We start from the raw sequence: 17,586 nt of genomic DNA on the forward strand, positions 1-17,586 counted from the left end.
TCTCTCTTGAATACTAGATGTGTGTGCCAGCGTATGCATGTATGCATGCGCGTACTGCAACGTTGGCACTCGAAATGCCTTTCGCGTGTGCTCGCGTGCCGACTTACATGTACTTTTTTCTCTGTGTATACCCGACGACGACATTTTTCGACGCTTGACTCTTTATTTTTGTTTTTGTTCCGCTCCTCCGTGTATATATCCTTATACACCTCGTGTAACGTCGTTAGTCCTTGCACTCCCCGCGTAGATGCGCAGAGGGAAGGAGCGTGACACTACACCGCTGCATGCGAGCTGCAAAGTTCAGCGCACGGTACTACTTCAAGACTCGGATTTTTATTTTTCATCATCGACGGTTGACATTTTCGATGTCACATAGTTTCTCGGCACGTAGCTATTGCATGTATGCTAGATCGAAAATAATTAAAGTACAAAAGTGTTGGCTGCATTTCAACGATTCTTTTTCATATTCACCCAATGAATCCATTCGTTTATTTTTACTTAATATTGGCTGATACATATGAATAGGCTGGATACAGTATAATTGGATTGACCGGTATCAATGAGTGCACGCATCAATACGATGTTACAATGTTATACGCGAACTAGGTACTCAAAGCAAATGATAACGAAAACTCGATCTCAATTTTCCGACGTTGTGTGCTGCGCTGCGTAGATGTTGTAGCGGCTACAGCCCGTTCTATAAATTCCGCGTACATTGCCGCAAATACTCCTATACATCCACCATGTGTGCTATATATGTAAACAGCATTTCGTTTCTAACCGCTAACCTCATCAAACGATTAATTTATTTTTCATTAAAGAACCAACAAAGTTTGCTCTGCTTTTATTGTTCGAAAAATTATCAACAATCGTGAATAAATTTTAGCCGATACAGAGATGTATCGTTGAAAATGCACGACTCGTTGCGCGTCTTCGTCATAGTCGTCGTTGCGCGTCTTTCTCTCTAATTGGCGAAACAAGTTTGACAACTTGGAAATCCAAGCTCTATGTACGCGAGTGAGAGAAACCCAGAGCAACTTTTTGGAAAGAAGCAAAGAAGAACAAGAAGAACAAGAGGAAAAGTCGAATAAGAGAGCAGCAGCTATCCTCCATGCCCTTGCTGTACATACAGTGGGCAAAAGAGCGAGCACTGCACGCGGAGTTTGGTAAACTTGGGTATAATGCGCAAGTGTGTCAATTGTCCTCTCTCGTGAAACTTCATGTATACCTTTCTTTTGTATCTTTTTGCCTTCTTTTCTCGTTTCATACCATACGTTTGTTTCTTGCTCAAACGTTTCCCTCTCTTTTTTTTCTGTACAATGCAAAATCATATAATAATAGAGTAAAAAAGATATAAACTTACTCATGTTGTGATTGTCTTTTTTTTGCCGATCTTTGGTAAGTGCTGTAATGTCAACGTCGGTGATAAGCAGAGGTTCGGGTTTGATCGTCAAATCGGTGAGGTTACTCAAACTGCCGGAGTGGACCTCGTTAGCCTCGAACGACAGTAAGTCGTCCAATAAATCTTCAGGCTGTTTGATCAGAAAAATAAAATTATCATTAGTCACATGAAAAAAAATATGCATAAAAATATCGAAAATAATTGTCTTCTCAGATGCGTGAGTAAGGAAAAGCTAATGAAAAAATAGATAAAAACTACTTGGGGTAAGAAGGAGGCTCTGGGCATGAATTTCATACCATGAGTCAACGCATATATACTGGAGTTCTTTTACCATATATAGTACACTGGTTGTATCACCTCGGGCTTTCGTGAAAAGTAAAAGAAAAGCTCACGTGCAAAAAACAAGGTATAAGGAAAGACATATAGAAAGCTCGGTAGCGCGTAAAAAAGTTCGCGCGCGCGACGAAAATAGACTCGACTTTTTAGCCACTGCTGTAGTGCAGTTTGTAGTGTGTGCGTGTGTAGCACCTTGACTGTTCAATACGAACTTCTTCTGTTTCTTGGCCTTTTTTTTATTTTTCTATTTTGCTTCTGAACGCTCTCACATGCATGGCATGTCAAAGCAAGAGCTATGCTGCTACCTCTGTATATTAAAAATGTGCGCCCTTCGAGCACGAAATGCACTGGCGGCACTCTTGAACCGAAAGTAATTGCGATAAAGAAAATTTCTAGTTTATTGCATTAGCTTAGCTCCATGTGCAGTTTTCCGGCTTAACATACGTAATAAAATGCATTTCATGTAAATTGTTTGGATTTGAATTTTACCTAATATTTAATGCTTGGAGTTTAAGGGCTGCAATGATAGTCATCATTATTAAAAATGAAATAATTTGCAATTTACTCGAGCTTATAGATAAAATTAAACTATTACTTGAAAAAAAAAAAAAATTGTAAGGACATATGTTTTTACTAATGTTTTGCGTGCACACCCGAAACGCGTAAAAAATGATTTCTAATCCGTTTTGTTCGAACGTAAAAAATTGAGTTGGAATAATGGCTCAAACGACAAACATAATTTAGCGTTCACGCTGGTAAAACTGATGTGCTGCTGGCATGTTGGTGAACTACTACTTGCGAGGAATTCGCATTTGAGCGCAAAATTCATTCTTTTGTTAATAAATGTGAATAACATACAATGGGTCCACGCGCGCGACTGGAGCTTTTTATTATATTTTCTTACTTTTTACATTATGTGTCCCGGTAGCCCGCGCGCAGGACAGTATAGCGGCGAAGGGAGAGAAAATTTTACGATCCATCCGTATTTGCAGAAATTGCTTTCAACGCCAGAAGTTGTTGTATATATAAGAGAGAGAAAGTAAAGCTTTTAGTTATCATAACTCCAAACTCCATTACATTTCTCGCGTGTACTGCGCGTACAGAAGCAGCAGCAGAAGCAGGTCTATAAAGCCCCTAGAACGTGTGCGTGTGGAATAACTGAAAATTTTCAATCTCTTGCTCTCTTTTTTTCGGTATTTATATTTCTTCAAGTCTTGCGCTAGAGGTATGGAGTGAAAAGTTCTTTAAGAAAATGCTCTCGTCCGTGTGTTTGTGACACGTGTACAAAAGCTCTCATACATCGACGCGGGAAAAGATGACCTGATTCGCGAAATTTATGGCAACAGAGAAGAAATATCTCGCGCGCTTGATCAAAGCTTCACGTACGTGTGGACGCGTGCGATATCTACAGCGTATCGATAACTTGGCCAGTTATGGACTCAAGGCATCGATCATACGCTCGATCGAGCCACGAGAAGACAGATTTCCTAGCCGCAGGAAAAACGAGCGAAATCATCGCTTTTCTATGTATAATATCGTTCGAATCGATGCTCTCGATAGACATCTTTTTCCACGTGCAGACACTTATAAGAAAAATAAAATATTATCGGTTACTAATGAGTTAAAATTAACTGCATCGCTTGTGCGGGGTTCAAATGAAAGTATAAAGCTCCCAAGTACGTGCAGAATACGAGAACAAGTCGAAAATTGAGCTAACCTACTTGTTTTTTTCTATTTCGCAGGCTTTGAAGCTCGGCGTTGCGTATTTGAGTGTTTATATTACGCCTATTGTTTGATGTAACAAGTGGCAGTGATAAGATACAATATTTATACAATTGTTTTAAATTCAATGTACGCGCACAAGCTCGCCCACATATAGACGGCTATCATAGTGTATACACAAGTCTTTATACACCTGAAGGCGTCGTCGAAATTGTATTAATAACTTTTACTCTTTTTAAAAAGGTTTAATTGTTAAGGCGCGAAAAAATTTTGCATTCAATTACAGGCGCTCTTGATATATATGTTTAAGCTGGCGCGCAGCTATTCAAATAGTCAAATAATATAAAGTGTAAAATTCAATATGCGGACGCGTCAGCAGCTCACAGCATCTTAACTTTGATGATGAAACTTGAACTTTTGTGGCGTTGAATTACACTTTTAAACGCACATACGCACGTGTACACATAAATGCAGGCTCGCAGACACGACAAACAGTTAACTTTGCGTTTGGCAGGCTCGGACCATTAACAAATTACGCAATGTCGTAGTAACGAGGACATCTCATGGCTATGCGCGCGCACACATACACACTCAGAAAGCTCGTTGCAGGATAACGTATATTGCATTAAAGGCTGTCGGTGAAGTCTGTTATTGTTTTCTCAAAATTTCAAATGCTTTATTGGATTTTTTTCTAGCGCGTAGTAAATAAATAAATACATGAAGTTTGACGTAACTATGCCGAGTTTTCCAATAAATCATAGAGTCGAGAATGCCGTTGTTAGAATTCCACCTTCCTCGTCCTCGCTTGTGCATGCACTCGTCAACGACGTCGATGAGCCGTTACAAAATATGAGCCTTGACTCCATACACTCTGTAGCGTATATACATGCAGATATGATCGATTCGCGGAAGTTTTCGCCAAGATGAGATCAATTAACGATTAAACTCCGTTGAAATAATTTTCTTCTTCATCCTTTTTTTTATTTATTTTTTATCTTGAAGCTGAACATTAAAATTTTAATATCTCCCTAATGGTATTAGCCAATTTCTCACAGTAAAAAAATTAAAAGTAGTTCTTTTTTGGATTCAATCATCTTATAGAAGCAATGTAAGTATAATGTGCTTGCACTTAAAAACAATGAGCGTTTGCACTCGCGGAAAGCTTCAACAGCTCTTCACGCGTATGCTCTACAGTCGCACATAAATAAAGTTTGAAATATCAAACGGCCAATTGCTCGTATACTGACATATGCGCACACGACGGTGACGATCGAATGAAAAAAAGAAACTTGTCGTGCGTAATATTATACACACGCGAAGAGATAGAAGTATGATGTGCACTAAATGCAGTATTTATATGTGTGCGTATACGTACTATATAAGTACGGTCGGCTTCGAGAAAGGATCTAAAGAAAATATGCAAAATCGATGAGATACGAATTCAATGGAAGGTTTCTGATGTAAATAACATGTACTAAGACTAGCTGCTGTATCGAACTTTATTCTTCGCAATATATTTCCTATCATCTTCAGGCAATATATCATTGTTATAAACTCCTACGGACCCTCGTAATCTCATTTTTTGATTTGATAACAAATATATTTTACCGATAATAATAATTATTATGCAATTGAAAAGATGAATGAAAAGAATTTGCCGGAATGACATTATTGGCGAAATTCCCAAACGATAAAATACACTTGCTGATTTGCATCTTCGCGTCGCTTCATTATCAGTGGGAAAGTACAGAAACGCGTCAGAAGAGATGACGAGCGACGGGTTATTGGCAAAATTTTGAAACGACTTTTCGACCCAATTACACTTTTTGGCCGGATAATTAATTAAGCCAAGCTTTGGTACCTGCTTGAAGTAATTTTCGGCAGCTTTTGATGAATAGGAATAAAAAGTGGTTTTATTATTTGCCGAATAAATTTGCTCATGTTTGTGTATCTGTTGAAGTATCTGTGGAAAGCTGTTAAAAAAATTAAAAAAGGTGAACGGCCATCTCCTTTCTAATCGCTCGTCGAATGTAATTTCAATGAAACATTCACGATTTACATTCACTGTAAATAATATTTCAGCTGGATAATTATTTTTCAAACGTTCAAAATCATCAGCGAAACAAATTTGTGAAACTCCGATAAAAAATATGGCAATGATCGCGCTAATATTGTTGTTCGCGACTTTGCTTTTAACGTAGTTTATTCTTACGCGCGATTTTCAATCAAATCATTGGTAAACTGCCATTAATGCAGGCCTGCAAGTATATAAACTCCTACTGGCCAAAATCAACTGACCCACATTTGGCCAACTCTAACGTCATCATGCGTGGCTAATAAAACCATTAGGCACACAATGCAGGAAGCAGATAAAAAAATCGATTCGATATCGTAGCCGAACTGTTGCACACAACGTATGGGTTCTGCAATGTGCAAGGGGTGCGAAATTTGAAATAAAAATACGCAAATTGTGCTTGCGCTTGCGAATTAAACAATCCATCACACGCATCATTGAGACAGCACGAGCGAGAAAAAAAACAGATAATCGTTGGAAAAATATGCTCTTTGCAGCACAACGAGCGGTTGTTATTATTATTATTATTATTTTTTTTCATACTCGTAAAATAATATTTTTTGCTTTAGCGCACGTACGCTTTATCAATCTGCATTATTATTCAATTGCGCTTTATAATTTTTAATATTCACGCTATGATACAGACCAACTCATCATTTTACGTTATATGTACCTTCGGACGCATGATGCAAATTATCACGGCTTTGTAAAATCACGATGATTTTTATTCAACGCTTAAACAAACCGTCGCGTCGTGAGAAATCAGATAGTCACCTAACACCCAGGCACAAAAGGAAGATGCGCTCGAACGAAGACTATCGTACATATATACATACGCAGCGTTTTATAATCACAGCAAAATCGTACACGTCTATAAAGCAATGCGGAGCGATTTAATGATAGAATATTATACCGAGTGCGGCGCATTATTACGTACACGCAAGCTACGAGAGAGAGAAAATCCGCGTTTGGGTATGTACACACAGGTACATGAACACACGTGGCTAACAATCAGCATGCGGAGGCACCGATTTTCCGAAGCATTGTTATTAATAAACCAAACTTTGTAACTAGATTAAGTCGTTGTGTATGTTTTTTTTCATTTACTCGAATCATTAATTTCTCTCTCTATCTCTCTTGCCCACCTATAGTTATACCACTGCAAATGTTTCAGTCAGTGTGTTAAGTAGCGTCTGCAGTGCGTGTGTTTATATACGAACACTTTATTATTGTCCCGTGCTCGCACATGTGCTCCAAAACAGAGAGAGAGAGAGGGGAGGGGGGGGNGGGGGGGGGGGGGGGGGGGGGAGAGAGAGGATACGCGTACAATAATAGGAACGCAATAATAACGGCTTCAACAGAGTGAAGGAAGAAAGAGAGAAAGAGAGGAAGCAACAAACTAATTTTCATCATAATATAATTTCGGCTTTTAACATTCAGCTTCAGAATTGCTAGTATGTGCGTGCATTAATAGTTTATATGTGTATGCGCGCGTAGGTGCGAGAGGGAAGTACAAGTTGCAGTGGCGCTAGTATAGAGAATGCATACTTAATTAACGAATTTTAATGGAATATTGTTGTGTTTCCCCATAACGCGCTCACGGTGCCGAGCTTTATAACGCATATTTACATGGCTCGTGGCGACTAATTTGTCCCTATAATGTTCTGCACAGTCCTGTATTATTTACTTCTTGAAGAATTTATATTAATCGTATTGTAGCTCGCTTAAAGCAGTACAATGAAAAATATTTGTGGCTTTTTTTACGTAATCGCGAGTCAGAGTGGGGGACAGGTAATTTCGAAGCTTTTTATGTATACTAACGACGGCTGCGTCAAGTATTCATGGATCTCGACTATCTTTACAGTTTGTCTTTGAAAAATGAGCTACATATTTCCGTAAAGCTTCATATTTCACTCATCGTTGGTATTTTTATTATTAATAAAACTATTTTTTTCTTATTTTTACTCGATTGAAATTTTACTCCTTCAAGCTCCGTAATATTGCAATTTTTAAATCGTTCGCCTGTTGTCATCGTCCGATACACAATGTCTTACGATAAACGTCAAAATCGATGCAATAAATAAGCAGCTCGATCGAATATTTCATATTTCCATCCAGGGGACAGTTATGACTTTTTTTTATTAAAAAATATTTCAATCTTGCGCGTGCATACAACTAAAAAATCTTTTTTTGTTTAAAGTAGAAAATAATTCAAAATTGACGAGAGAAGATTTGTGATGTGCGTAGAATGCAGGCATATTTAACGTGAAAAAAACTTGTTCCAGTTCCGATAGCAGACAACAAGAAATCCTCTTATCATCGAACGATTACATAGCAAGCCCTGAAATATTCACGTACAAGCTTACGTACATACACACATACAAGTTACACAGAGACGCGGAGAGGAAATTCACGCTCGAGTGCGTTTCGTTTCGTAATTTCGATTCCTCTAGTCGCGAATACAGTCGCCTCGCGCGCAAGCCGGACAACAACTGCATAATATGTAATAATTTCCCAACGGAAATGATTAATCGTGTCCTCCCATTTTTTTTCGTACACATACAGGAAGTAGATTTGAAAAAAACTACACAGGTATATTCATAGAATTTACGTGTGGAATATGCAAGTTAGTAAACAAGATTCTATAATCAAGAATATAGTATAAAAGACATGGAAAAAATAATAAACTTGAGTTTTCTACTGCTCGGCAAAATTGCCCTAGCTGGGTCAGACTCCTGTATCCTCATTCGTAGTTAATGCTTCGGGTATAAATTTACACATCATCTGATAGATGCACGGAATCGAGACTCAAATTAAAATAATTAATTCAAATATTCAAGTCTCACGTAAATACGATCTCTTCAACACTCTCGTACCTCAACATCAAGCTGTGTTCGAGGATGATGGTAATGTCTCCCCTTTGTTAGTAATTTACACTTGGCAGAGAAATCACGTATATATGTATCATATGCTTTTCAATGAAAACTGGTGAAACTTTCCTTCCCGCGAGATCAAAGTCACATACGTATACACTCATGCAAGCACTCGCACAGACATTCGCACCTTTGCAAGAATATACACAGATGCAGAAAGCAATATGCGTATGCATAATTATTTATTCCCTCAAGCTGCATCTAATTTTCCATGACCTTCTCCCATGAGAAAAGTTGAATTCGAACTTGGCTTGATGACGAGAGCGAGAGAGAGAGAGAGAGAGAGAGAGAAATAGAGAAAACAGTTCAGGTATATTACGCTCAACCTTCGATGTGTTTAATTCGCTCACTCAAGGCTCTAATGGTATTTCGCTCGGGGAAAAACCTGTTGGGATAGCGCTAGGTTACTGTATACCAATATATGCCTGAACGAATTGTACATTGTTGCAATTTTCAAACGTCAATGATGCTGCTGCTGTTGCCGCCGTTGCAGCAGTGCATTGTCAATATAACTGCCAGTGCGCCGCTACCTCGTCATCGTCGAGCGAAACTAACAAGCACCAATTAAAAGCTATACACGTGCCTGGCTTCATAATCGAATTATATACTTATATATGTATCCAGAGAACGCCCCCGTTGGCTAATGCAGTACGCGATGCAACAATGAGTAAACGTTGTAGTTTTTTCGTCCCCATACCGACACTCGATACTTGGGCATTTTTCCTCATCGAGAGCTTAAACAGTTCAGGCGGCAAAAGAGCCTTCGTAACTAAATCATTTACTCGAGCAAAAGTTATCGCGTTTACAACGAACGAGACGAACGAGTGACAAAATCCCTTGCTATATAGTTACGTATAAAAAGGAGAAAGCTATATGGCCGTATGGTTCCGAGCTCCTGGCTTTTCTAGCTTTAAAAAGCTTACTAGGTTTTCTGTCTCGCGTTCGCAGCGGGGCTATCTATATACGCGTCCACGTGTGCGCGCGCGACCTATACGCAGCTTTTTTCACATCAATCCAACATGCACGGCAAACCGATGAATTATTACACCTAAAACAATATTATGGGAGAAATTACTTGGTTCGTAGTGATAGAAATATATAACACTCAAAAATTTTCAAGAAAAATAATTTTTACAAAATAACACAGTAAAATTTGCAATGGCATGGTAATTTTTATGTTAATTTTTAGAATATATCTGTCAATGATTTCTCCTATAGTATTTTTCTCTGTGTAGAAATTAAATCAAATTGTGCCAGAGCTATTAAACGAAAATCTTCCATACAATTATATAAACGAGCATGCAGCGATCGCTAATCGATTCGTAAAACCATGACTCGCTCACGGAAACGTTCCTTTCGTAGTTTTCTGAAGTCTTCGCAGTTCGAGCTTTTATGGTGTAATAATAAAAATAATCAATTACATGGAGAGGGGTCCTCGTCCCCCTCCCACTTTGCTTTATGGTGTAACAGGTGAAAAAGAAACGAAGACGGAATAAATATGTTTTATCGCACGTGTGCCAGTACGTTCTACAATAAAGTAGTATAATCCCAATAAAAATACTTTGAAGCTTGACGGCATGTACACACGGTATTTCTATTAGACACCAATTATCGAATGGAAAAATATATACTCTTTTTTCTGTCTGTAACTACACATACATACACTAACACGCATCGCTGTTGCGGCTGCTTATGAAACGGAATATACATATATGTATACAAGAAATTCCGTCGACGCGATGAAATTTTACTCGTTGCTGATGATGATTATGATGGCGGTTTAAAATTTATTCACACTAAAACGTATACAAGACTTATACGGGCTGTGGCTGTTATCTCTGTTTAGACAAGAGAGATAGCACACGCTCGCGTACGTGTATAACGCAAAGAATGTTGATTTTTCTTTTGCGCGCATGTATATATTTTTTTCTTGCAAATATCTCAGTCTAAAAGAAAAAGCGAGAGAAAGAAAGAGATAGAATAACGTAATGAATCGGCAAGTAGATTTTTAATTGAAATACTCCAATTTTGTTTGTTTTGATAGTAACATAAAGAATCCAAAAGCCTCACCTAGTACACGACGTTCGATACAGAGCAATTAATGTGCCTTATATCAGGTGTAAATAATTTGTAATTGCATTAGCGCAACGCAAAAGTAGAGTGAGTTACCGCATTTTTACTCTGGAAAAAGTGTGCGAGATGCAAAGATAAATACAGGCAGACACGCTCGTACATTTAATACGCGAGTGATAAAATAAAATTATTCACCCGCATTATACGTAAAATTATATCACGTTTCGTCAGCAACTACACAAAAACTCGGAGAAACGACGAAATTTTGTATGAAAAATGAACTCCAAATATGTACGCGTACGAGTAAATAAAATTACCTTAACCCTCCTCGTGATTATGTTGTATACTGGCATGTTTCTCATTTGTGCTGGGATCTGGCTGCACCGATGAATAAACGAAGTATGCACTTTATTGCTTAATGCAAATAGCTAGAAAAATTGCAGAAACACTGGAAGCACACCGCGACACCACTAATAGTATTCACGCGCACCTGCGTCTATGCAATGGTACTACTGGCATCTATATACCTGTAGAAGTATGTGTTTATTTATATATGTATAAATTTTATAAATCAAATCGAGTCGTCGATAGTGCGCAGGCGAGAAATTCTGCAGGCACTTTTATTTATTTCGTTGTTTCGCCGCTCTATTGTAATCGTCTAGTTCCTTTACTACTATATCAATGACACTCTCGTTGACGACGCATAGAAAAGCTCCTTCCTTTCAGCTTTTACATGCTCCCTCGCTCTGCCTTCGTCCACGATATATCTATAGAACGCCCCATGCCATGGCAACTTTTATTTATCTCCTAAAATGCTGTACACGTCAAAAATAATTACGGGGTTTCCAAGTGCACTTTAAGTGCGTATATATAAGTGTAGTAATCAACTATTGAACTCGAAAAATCCGGTAATTTCTAGCTTGCGGTGCGTCTGTCGCACGCAGCGTTGCAGTTGCAGTTTATGCGTATATATATCTCTGCGATCTTGGTCGAGTTAAACAGTCGCGCACCAACACACTAAGCTGCCTATATAGGAGCACTCACGAAATCAAACACATTACTGGTGCGCGCGCGAGAAAATGCTTCAAGCGATGGAGCAAATGTCGCAGGAACAATAAAGTGATACAAAAAAAACACACACACACAAACACACGCGCGCACACCCACCAAAAAGAAAAATAATAATAAATCTGATGGAGCGAGAGGGAGTAAAAGAGAGAGAAAGACGCGAACGTTACGAAGTCGCTACTCGTTCTGCATCCCAGCCACTACTTAAAACTTCTCCTTCTTCTTTTTCCGCTGACTGCTTCTATATGTACACTCGCTCCACCTCCATAATATAGACTCTACGCGAGAGTAAAAGAGACGGAGACGATGTGTGTAGACATTAACAGACGTTGCTTATCTGTCGTCGTACGTGTATGCGTGTGTCTGCGTCCACCGCCACTCGACGACGTCCTAAAGTGTAATTTGCAAAGACTTCTGGCACCTTATCTTTGGGCGATGATATACAACGACCTGCCGGCTCGACGCACAGATATCAATGGAAGAAGATCGCGGGGCGAAATTTTGCGAATCGGTACGCGCTTTCCCCAGGTAAGAAGATCCGCGCCGCAGCCACAGAGAGCGCGACGACGACCGCTGCTCTCGCGCTTCTATTTCCAAGTGCATCCAGGGTTATTTTTGACGCACGTGCCCGCTATGTGCAAGCTCCCCGTCCAACTCGCGCTTATATATATTATATTATTATACGTAGGCGCGAGCGCTCGGTCAGTACTCGACCGACTCGTCGAACCAATGTCCAAGTATTTTTACGAATACAGCTGCAGATGCGAGCGATCGATGCGGAATTTTGGCAAAAAGAATCGCGCACACACGCAGCCACGCTCGCGCGTATTTACGTATCGTCGCGTAAAACGAGCTGCTGCGCGTACTGTTCGCGTCAAAACGATTTCGCGCGAGCGCACGAACGCACGGCAATGATCTCTTGGCGCGCGCTGCGCTGCGCTCGGAGAGAACGCACACACACACGGTCAAAAACTGCACCGACGAGCGCAGCGTGCACTTGTGTGTTATGCATTATGTATAGAACCGCATCGTTACCAGCACACACCGCGGGCGTAATACTAAAGTCTTGGACGTGTACGCTCTGTGCCGGGACGGTCAGTAATAGTAGGGATCGCTAGACGCTTGAATGGCTTAGCCGCTGCCTTACGTGCTTTTTCGCGCGCAATCTATAATGATCGCGGCTGACCGTGAAGGGGATTCGATACGATTACCGTAGAAAAATTACGTTAATGCACTTGAGCGCCTCCATGTTTGCTTTACAATTACGATTTTACTGATAGTCCTGATATAATTCTCCTATGTAAATAAGCTACTCGCACCGACTACAGTCTCTCATAATCGGACGCGATCGTGACAGCTTGACAAATGCAAAAATACAAATGATGATGTCATCGATGCACTTTTCATTAAATTTTCAAACTAAAACTAGCGCTCGATGCGATATTATTCATTTATTGTAATTACGAAGCGTATTAATAATCGTCCTGTCATTGGCTCCATTTAACTGTGTCCAATAAAGTTTCTACGCGTAATTCTGTATTATGATAGTGAACCATATCAGCATGTATGTTGTGTCGTTATTTTTGATGGTGATTGTTATTTTTGTTTTTTTCTTGTCCAGCTCGAGTTAACATCAATATTTCAAATGATAAATATAAATAAATTGTAAATAAATAAAACTTTACTTGGTAAATAATAAACGAATTCGTAGCGGACTTGCTCTTTGGAGAGCTGCCGTCCAAGATGATCTTATATATGCGTGTCACATTTTATACAGAGCCGCTTTCACGAGTCGCAAATTAACCAATTGACTTTTATATACAACACAATCCCACATATGTACGTGCATGTGAGCCTATGCATATAGAGATAGCAATTCGTCTGTATGTGTATGTGTACATATTCTGAATCGGCTCCCTTTTGTGCGTGCTACGCTGCAATAGTAGCAAAAATACATATACATACGTATATGTGGCCGGCGCGCGCCAGCCAATTGACCCATAGACAGTATAATACGCTGCGTGTATGCTATATACATATGAGCCTGTACGCAAGAGAACCGCATATAAGCTGCGCTTATAGTCGTGCTATTGTAGCTGCGAGGAACTTTGTCCGATTGAAATTCGACAATACATCGGCAATACCGTATGTGCGGGCGAGCAATTAAGATATTCTAATCGCACGGCGTAAGGGAAAAGAATATGAAAAGAGACACGAATTTATCTTTTACAACTAATAAACATTATAGCTTTGAAATAACAAAAATCATTCATAATCAATTTATAACGAGCTGTCCGTAAACTTTCCTTACTCCTCCTTACTCTTTTTTATGAGCCACGGAATGAAAAGTACGTTCAATTTTAAAAATAATGTAGCGCTCTGTAAAAGTTGTAGCATTTTCTTTTCATAAATGCAAAGAGGCTTCTAGTATAAAGGATTTTTCACTATTTTTACGATCGAATATTTTGAATCTGGTGTGCTTGAACTGTATTTGAGCTGTTTTTATGAAAAATTAAATTACGTGTTTTTGTATACAAATATTCTGCTCGTCATTATGATGTATTTAAATACGTAGAATAATTCGAACAAAATGTTTATTTACAATGAAGAATTTAAAATACTTGCATTATTTTTTTTATATTATTATAATGTCGATTTTACCAGCTGTTATTATTATACCTGTGCAGATTTTTCATCGACATTCTTACCGAAATTATAAATACACAATTAACAGTAAATTCACAAAATACTTGCGATTTTTTTGCTTTATATTTAAATGATAATTGCTCGTGATACGTTTGTTGTCAAGCGCAACACGGACGCACCTTGACCAAATTAAAGACTAATATCGCTCGGGAGTTTATATGCTGCCTATTAATAGAAGCTTGAATATGTGAGAGAGCTTGCACAGCTTGTCAGACGTATTTAATAACTGCGAATCGTTTCCTTAAAATTCGAATTGGTGCTGTTTATTTTAATTGTTCTTTTTTTCTTTATCGGTATACTGATAAGAAAAATCTTTTATAAAATTATGCAAAAAATAAAATTCTATAGAAATATGCAAGATCCAATAATGAAATGAAGATGTTTTGTTTGCAGCTATACAAAGTTAAAATTGTCAACGAACGCGGTAAATTTGTATTTTCAGTCATTTATCATGAACAAACTACCTTTATAATCATCGATCAAACAGAAGGATTTGCTGAATTTTTGTCATCGCTTTTTTGTATAACGACTTTTTACGCTCTAAAAATTAGGTAGGTGTACGCAATAATCGCTCATTGCTCAGTATCTTGCTTTCTCTCTTTTTTTTCTTTCTCTGATAATATGCAAATTGGCATCGATTGTCAATTATTTTACGCGTAGCCTGTTGATCTTGATACGCATATGAGCATACGTTTGAAAGAAACCAAAGTTGTGCGCAATATTTACCTTTATCGATTGAACTGTTACACAAATACCGTTCAAATTAAATCAGGCCGAAATTACGATTCACGACCCATCTCACACATAATCGACCAAATCGACGCAGCGATCCTTGATAAATATGTATTTTTTCATGTTTCGGAAAATTTTTACCGAGCAAGAAAAAAATGGAAAATGCAGAAACTTGAATGAAATGTCGCAGAAAATATCTATAAGAGGAAAAAAATTCGCTCATTTCCGAAGTGCAAAAAAAAATCATTATACAGTTACATGTGTTAACTATAAAGCATGTATAAACGGTTGCTTGTTCAAGGAAAAAAAAGCGATAGTCGTTATAATTGAAAGGCCTTAGATCAAGCAATGTGTGTTGCACATAAATGTGTGTGCGTGCAAGTTAAAAGTGTGTATACGTATGTGCAGCTTCAAAGCCGTCGTAAAGTCGGTATCAGGCAAACAACACACGCAATTGCGTGTAAACTAGATGTCAGGGCCATACACACCGCAGAACTCACTCTCGTCTGTGGATGCATGCGCGCGCGCGTATATATGCGTGTCTCTGCATGCATACGCGTGGTCGAGAGAAAGACCACCGCTACGGGAGTGAATCAGCGTTGGAAATTTATATCACCTTCGAAAACCTCGTTTCATACGTATTAATATGTATATACAATCGCATTTTATTACTCGGATCGATTCAGTGCTGTGCCGCGTGCAGCATACATATTATGAATTAAATATTCCCTCTCGCCAGGCAAGTATTTCATACATAGTTTCTTAACACTCGATATTAATCTGCGGCTTTTTATTCAAGAAAGTCAGTTTTTAGTCTATTTGCTGTACGCTGCACGTTTCAATTGAGTTCACTTTAGGAGAAGCAAGTAAGCGAGTCGCGAAACAAAATACGTTAAATTAAAGGTGCGTGTCGCGAATCAACTAGAGCTGTTAATAATCGAAAGTTTCATTAAACGGCAATAATTGAACTTTTCAAGTTTCACGCACCGTTTGATTTATCATTTTTATCAAGCTTGCGAGGATGTTTGTTCTTGATATTAAGTGTCTTCAGCATTAAAAGTCAATCGATTATAAAAAAAATCTACCGCATAACTCTTTATCGCCTTAATCGAGCGTGCGCGTTTGTGTGTCCACGCGCGCCATAGCAACAAACAATACATCATCGCGACTGCCGTAATCCAAACAAATGAAGCGTACACGTCGATCGTTTCGTTTTGCAAATCAACTGCTACCGCGTGTACCGGTGCGCAACTTTTGGAGCAACATACGACTAAACGTACCGCTGATTTCAGTAGATTTGCAACTGGCTATACAGTGGCTCTAGAGCGCCATCCCATCGACAGTTTCTCGCTTCGACACTCGTGCATTATACGCGTCCACACTTATATGCTCTGGTTAAAATATCCGATCGCGCGCAAAAGTTCATAGCTACAGCTGCGTTTACGTGTAATTATTCATTTATACAGACTATAATTCGTTGCAGCCGTTAACTTTCGATATGCGTGGCGGTTCGTTGAGTGTCGCAGTTAAATTCGCATGTATGGAAGGAAAAATCATTCGAGAGTAACAATTCAATATAGATGGAATTATCCAATGTCGGAACGTGCGCGAGCTGCGCGAATCCTTTTGCACAGTGACTGAGCACAATATGCGCATGTATGTGTCAATGCATGTGCTGTGGCCTCACACACACACACACACACACACACACACACCTACAAACTCACACATAAATACACATACACATACATTTGTGTACATGCGCACACGTGGCAGAGATTCAAGAGCCTTAACCCATTATCTTAGAGAAGCGCGCGTCGTTCGCGCGCGCGATTATATACAACCCAGCGCGATAACAACAGATTCCAAGTCACGTTTCATAACGTTTGACGTACATACGCACACAGCTACGTGTGCATCAACGTGTGTGTCTGCGTCTACTGCATACATGTACAGCTTACCAATATTTTTCTTTTTTTTTTTTTTTTTCATTTCGAATGTTCGTCGCTGGCTCGTGTCCTGCACCGATCGTATTTTTTGCTAAGTTCTTCATGAAATTCGCTGACAGTTCGGAGAGCGCTCGAAATAAAAATAAATATTTTTTCAAATTTTAACGCACTGCAATCGCCGAGGCTTGATTGAGTTGCGATTACTGACGCTCTAATATATCTATATTTCGTTATTTCGATTTCAATGTTATATAGTGACTTGCGCTTTCTTATTTAACGCGTCTCGAGTTTAAATATTTTTCCAGTCAATATTTTTGAATGCATGGGTTGGTTATTTTGCAAATCTCTCTTTCTCTCCTTCCATCTCCTTTTTTACCAAAATATGCGCAATTATTTTATGAAAATTTATAGTTCCAGTTTTCTATCAACCATTTAAGCTTATAATAAAAAAACTGGCTCATCTTTCATATATTATTGCGTAGTGATAAGTGCAATTACGCGTTAAAAACATACACATCAACGACATATAATCTTGAAAATCACACTATCGCTCTGATAAATCTTCAACATTCACATATTATATACGTGTGC

The 17,586-nt window shown here is 38.8% G+C and overlaps 1 protein-coding gene across 4 annotated transcripts in view; it reads right to left on the bottom strand.

Annotated features, from left to right (window-relative positions):
- LOC106657998 (transcription factor E3) overlaps positions 1–17,586 on the bottom strand; it is a 48,621-nt gene that overhangs the window by 10,597 nt on the left and 20,438 nt on the right. For all 4 annotated transcript variants that reach the window (XM_014379759.2, XM_014379757.2, XM_014379758.2 and 1 more), the window contains one exon: positions 1,364–1,532. In XM_014379759.2, the coding sequence (XP_014235245.1) occupies positions 1,364–1,532 (169 nt within the window). The remainder of the gene's footprint in view (positions 1–1,363; positions 1,533–17,586) is intronic.

The sequence above is a fragment of the Trichogramma pretiosum genome, unplaced genomic scaffold (assembly GCF_000599845.2).
Source record: "Trichogramma pretiosum strain Unisexual culture from Peru unplaced genomic scaffold, Tpre_2.0 scaffold84, whole genome shotgun sequence".
NCBI lineage: Eukaryota > Metazoa > Arthropoda > Insecta > Hymenoptera > Trichogrammatidae > Trichogramma > Trichogramma pretiosum.